At 48.0% G+C, this 5,827-nt stretch overlaps 1 protein-coding gene across 1 annotated transcript in view; it reads right to left on the reverse strand.

Moving 5' to 3' along the window:
* Positions 1-205: 205 nt before the first annotated feature.
* Positions 206-5,827, reverse strand: part of LOC104274571 (paired box protein Pax-2-like) — a gene marked incomplete at both ends in the record, with an annotated part of 24,371 nt that continues 18,749 nt past the window's right edge. Inside the window, one exon of the mRNA XM_009870239.1 lies at positions 206-381. Within this exon, the coding sequence (XP_009868541.1) occupies positions 206-381 (176 nt within the window). The remainder of the gene's footprint in view (positions 382-5,827) is intronic.

The raw sequence follows: 5,827 nt of genomic DNA on the forward strand, positions 1-5,827 counted from the left end.
GGTAGCACTCGTGCATACGTGTGCATCAGCACAGTGATATAATTACAACTAGAAAGTGCTGCAAAATGTCAATGTGATGTATGTGCAGTAACAGGTCAGTGTGAGAACAAGGGGTGAAGAAGGGGAGAGTGATTTCGGTGAGGGAATCTCCCTGCCATCATCCTACAGGTGCTTGTGGGTCCCCATTACCAGGCCAGGCCCTCACCTGCTCAGATTTGATGTGCTCTGATGTTTGAAAGACGTCAGGGTAAGAAGGACGCTCAAAAACTCGATCTAAAGCTTCCAGCTGCTGCTGGGTGAAAGTGTCGCCACGAAGGTGCTTCCGCAAACTGTCCACGCTGCTCTGGGAATCTCCATTGGGAACTGAGCCCTCGGATACATCTGCAGGGCACAGACAGAGAAAACAGGGAGTTAGCATCACCCTGGCTCGGATCAGCAAGGGATGCAGGACAAGGAGAGAGTGGGGAAGAGCAGGGTCCTCTGCCTCGGCCCTTGAGCTGTGCCTCTCCTGTGGGAAGGGAAGGCTGCGGGGACCCAAGGGAAGCCCCCTCCTGTCTGCCAGAGCAGCCAGCCTGCTCCCGCGGCCTCTTGTGGGGCTCTCCTGCCCAGGATGAGTGAAGCTGCGGAGAATGGTGCTCAGCTCAGCGATGAGTTTCGGTTCCGCTGATTTTCAGTGTTAAAAATTGCCAAATCTCCATTGCTGAGCATAAAATGGGAGCAAAGCACAGCGATTAGCATCGCTAGAAGGCTACTGGAGAGGCAGCTCACAGAGAAACCAGAGTGCTGAGGACGGACCTGTACGAGAGAGGGTCAAGGAAGCCTGGAGTGGAAAAAGGGCTCTCTTAGAGCTTGGAAGGGAGTCAGGCTCTGCTACAGCTCCTCTGGCTCAACAGAAGTTATATCTCTCATAATTTCCTTCTCATCTGATCTTGTCCTGTCATACCCCAGATGAGTCCTTCATCACCCCCATATAACAGGAATGATCCTGTTTCTGACTCTATGTTTCACCAGGGACAAGTGTCTCCCTGTGGGGTGCCTGTCCCATCCAACATACATTGGTTTCTGCTACGATCTTTGTCCTGTTCTCCTACGTGTAGCTCATGATTTATCACAAACGGTATCTCTCTTACAAAATTCCCTCCAAAATGAGATGAATCTTTGTCTCTGTCAGTCCCTTTTCCTATCCAAAATAAATTACTGCACTACAAAACCTAATCCTATTCAGTGGGAATCTGCCTTCCTGATATCTTTTTTTCTTACTAGGGAAAAAAAAAGCCTTTTTCTGGTAGAGGCATCACCAGAAGTACATCTTTGTCCCTGAAACAGCCCTCTGACACAGTCCACTCTTACTGTGGTGCTTCTTGCCACGTCCCAGGCGTCTCTACCTCTGTCGTGCCAGCCCCCATCTCTTACAGCCCACTCCTCCCCTCTCAGGTGAGTCCATTATAAATGCCCCGCCCCATCCAAAGTGAAGCTTTCCTTGTGATAAACCATCTTATCACCCACCTGGTTCTGTTTGGTTGTGGTGTGGGTTTTTTTCCTCCCTGTTATCCCCAATTCAAATGAGGTGCATTTATCTCGGTTATAACCCCTTTTTATCTGAAGTGAGTGAGTCTCCTGCTATTAGCATCTGTCACATCCAAGGTGAGTCTGTCTGTTATAACCTCCTGTCCCAGCTGAAGTGAATCTTCCTTTGTCATAATCCCTCATCTCATCTGAGGCAAATCTGCTCATTATAATCTTCTCCAACTGTGCTGAGTATCTTTCTGCTGTCACCTCTCAGCCTAACTTTGGTGAGACTGGTTATAATCCCCTGTCTCAGCCATGCTGATATACCTCCATACGCTCCACGCTGAATCTCTGCCTACTGTGCTTCATCAGACTGTCTTATCGCCCTGTCTAAGATCAGGGTCTCCCTCTTGTGCTGTGATTACCTTCCTGCTTTTGCACTATTATTCGTCATTCTTCAGCCTTTTTTGGTGGCTTCCAGTCTGTGAATCTCAGAAACTTGCTGTCTGTCAAGGAAGTGGCTGAGGGGTCTGTAGAGACCTTCTCCCTCCTCCGTGCAACTGCGAGGTGCTCATGGGCAGATGATGCTCCCAGGAGCCTGGAGCGGCATTCACTGCGCAATGGCCAGAACCATGCCACTCCGCTGCTTCATCTTTTAGCTCGTGGATAGTGCCAAGATGAGTATTTTCCCGGCACAGTTAATGCCCAACTGGTGGCCCAGAGTTATAACCAAGCCCGCTGCCTTCTAGCTATAAGATATATCCGTTTATAGGTGATTATACGATATGATATAATCAATAGTACATTATATACAGTAGCGTAGTACAGTACCACTCACAAGCCCATAGAAAATATTACATATTGATTTGTCCCAGCCAGCAGCCTTCCCTCGAGCAGCCCCTTCTCTCTCTCTCTTTCCCACTCCTAGCCAGAGCAGGGCTGTTTACTGGCACTGATCCCTGGCATTTTCTCCTCGCCTCAGGCTTATTATTTGCACATGGGAAAATTCTCAAGTTCCTGGAAGCTGGAGGTCATGACGGATTTGACCACAAGAAAACAAAACAAAGATCAGACTTGGTGGACTGCACACTGTGTATGTCAGTGCAGTTTTCGTATTTTAGATGAACTGGGCTATTATTGCAGAGGGTGGCTTTCAGGAGGACTAGGGTAGCTCAAGGCTCATGCTCACAGTTCCTGTAGGCACTTCTCTCTGTGTTTCCGTATCAGCACTTGTGCGAGCCTATCTGCAGCCTGAGAAGCCTGTGAAGCTCTTTGCCTTTGAGGATTTTTCCACATGTATCAGTCAGTGTGCACGACTCTGCACACCATGATGCTAGTACACATGGGTATTTTTGCAGTGGATCCTTATTCCGGTATTCTTTAGATTTTGCATCACTGTACATGCCTGAGCAGCAGTTTATCTGTGGTGGCTGGTTTAGGCTATCTTTGATTTCCAAGGATGGCAGCCCTACACCACACTTGGTGTTTGGGGTGAGTGGATGGGTGTTCACATACATGATTGTCCTGGTTTTGGCTGGGACAGAGTTAATTTTCTTCCTAGTGGCTGGTACTTAGCTGCCAGTTGGGGTTAAACCACAACAACAGTAAAACTTCCATTGATTGTCATTAAACCGGATTTTACCCTTAGTGAGCTGCACTGGGTGGTTACACAGACTAGTGCACACACGCACATGTATTTGCAATTCCTGTCTGCCTGCAGAGCCCAGTTCATGTGTGTCTTCTGTGTGTGCACAGGCCGTGCCTTTGTGTGAAGAAGCTGAAACCACAGCTTTCCCAAGTCGCTGTAGGAGTCTCTTTTCCTTCATTTATTCAGGGGCCCTTCAGATCTTGACAAATCTGTCACTCTAAATTTGCGAGAGATTATGGTGCTCTCTCCCTAGCACGGAGAGAGGTGATATATGATATCTGCTGCCCCTATTGATTGCCTGATCTGGTGGCAGAGGGCTGGCGAAATGAACTTGAAATGAACATCATGCCTCAACTCATTGTGCGTATAATACACTGCTTAATCCCACATTTTTCAGCCGCTATGGAATTCAATTGATCAATCATGTCCCTCTGATAGTACTGTTTTAGGGGTTATTGCTGCTCTGCTCGCTGACCTTTTTATTTATTTATTTATTTGTGTCAGTGAGTATGTGTGCATGTACGTAAGTGCGTATGTGTATTTGGGAAACTCAGGACCAGCTGATAAGAAAGGACCTCTATTGTCAGTGAGAAAGAAAAGGATGAAGGGAGGAGAAAGGGAAGGAACTGGGTTAGGTAAGAAATCAGAATGATCAAAGCAAGCAAACAGATAGGGAGAGTTAGAAAAGTAAGGAGAAAGGCAATGCTTTAGTTTAGGTGGGAGTTCTGGGTACGACGGGGGGGCACTCTGCCATGGCCTAGGCTTTAAAATCTACAAAAGAAAAAAAAACTTCTGGCAGAGGCCTGTAGGCTACCTCAAGGTAAACCTTGTCTAAACAGCTTTCAGTAGTATCTGACTTAATAATGGTAGGGGACACAAATCCCAAACTTCACAGAGCAATAATAGGAACTGTGCATATGGTTTTTACTTATGAAGTGGAGGAAGTTTCACAGAGATGATCCTGAAAGACAGGTTTATGTGTCTTGCGTTGCTAATACTGAGACATTCACAGTCATACATCATTATATTTTCTTCAAAACCAAAGGACTGTAAATCCCCTGTGTTTGTTTTCTGGTGTCAAAACCTAGAGAGGATGTGTTTACATTTTCTCCCTGAAACTGCAAGGGACAGACACACGTATTTGGGTTTAGATCAAGGTTGCAATTCTCATCTAAGCATGATTTTATGAGCTGGGCTACCAGGAGATGCCTCAAATACTGTAATACACGAAGTATGGGAGCTGACAACTGCATGTGTATGAGCAAAGGCGGCGCTAAGGAGCGGAGAGGCCTCTGGGGAAGTGATGGAGTCCATCAAAGGGCTGGGGGTGAAAGTGAAGGGAGGGCTCATGGGGAAAATTTGAGTTGGGAAAGAGTAGCAGATCTCACAAGGAGTGGCACTCCGGTGTGCAACAGTCACTTCAACTGATGAGGAGCAATGCTAGGGAGTAAAAGCTTAAGGAACGGGCATCTGACAGGAAAGCAGCTCTTGGAAGGGGTGCTGTGATGAAGCAAGTCTTCAGCTGCAGGATGAGTCTGGAGATGCCACCTGGGTGACAGCACTAGCTGTACCAGTAGGAAGCATCGTCACCTTTCCCAGTTCCCCTTTTACTGGTGAGGGCAACTGTGGTCCTGTGACACAGGGACACCTCTTTCCTAAATCAGAACGATCTTAACAAATAGTTTGAGAGGTGAATCACGGCCTTGGTCACTGTGTCCCTCATAAGAGCACACAGTTGCTGTCAGTGTGATCAGGACTGGCCTTGCACATGTGACAGGAAACATCTCTCCTCCTGAGGGGCTGCCGAGGGAGCGCACACAGCCCATGTTCAACGTAAACCTTCAACACAAGACACAGAAATGCTCTGCAGGCGTCGCAGAAATATCCTGACAGATAACAAGGAAAATGCTGTGCCAGCGGACACAGGAACAACCTTAACTACATCTGACACAGGGAATATGCCCATTAAGTAGCTCCAAAAGAAAGAGATGTTCCAGGTCTGGAAGCCACAAAGACACCATCATGTACAAGTGGCACAAAGCAGCGTCATGTAGTTGCTTCCCTGGCTACAGGTGACTGAGAGCACCCTTGCTCAGGGTGGGACAGGGCCATCTCAACAAATAATTCAGAAGTATTGCTGACACAGGAAGACCTTTAGAATCATAGAATGGCCTAGGCTGGAAGGGACCTCAGAGATCATTTAATCCACTTTGTGGCATAGAAACAGGTAGGAAGGTCATGAGAAGCTGTGCAGCTGGCACACAAACGTGGAGATAAACTTCTTTCTTTCAGCGTAGGGGCTATCACCACTTCTGTGATGTGTCTGCCTGCTGCCTTGTGGGGGACTCAATCTCAGCTGGGGCCTTGCAGCACTCCCAGTGAAAGTCACAGTCATAATAAAAGCAAATGTGACTGGCATGAGAACTGCCAGGCAGGTGACGCAGCAGAACCCATCTAATTGTCAAAGCCTCCAAGGGAAACTCGTCTGTCTAACACAGCGGTGCTGAGCGGCCGCTGAAGTGCCACCCCTCTGTGCCATCACAGCCACCCTGTCCCCTCCTGCAGCCTACTTTTGTCACTGCCGCTGGGGTGCTTAACCCAGGGCAGCCCTGTCCCTCTGTCCGGGCACTCATGGCTTCACGTGCTGCCCTTTCGCAAGTCACCCTTTGT

This window comes from Apaloderma vittatum, unplaced genomic scaffold, assembly GCF_000703405.1.
Source record: "Apaloderma vittatum isolate BGI_N311 unplaced genomic scaffold, ASM70340v1 scaffold42265, whole genome shotgun sequence".
NCBI classification, from domain to species: domain Eukaryota; kingdom Metazoa; phylum Chordata; class Aves; order Trogoniformes; family Trogonidae; genus Apaloderma; species Apaloderma vittatum.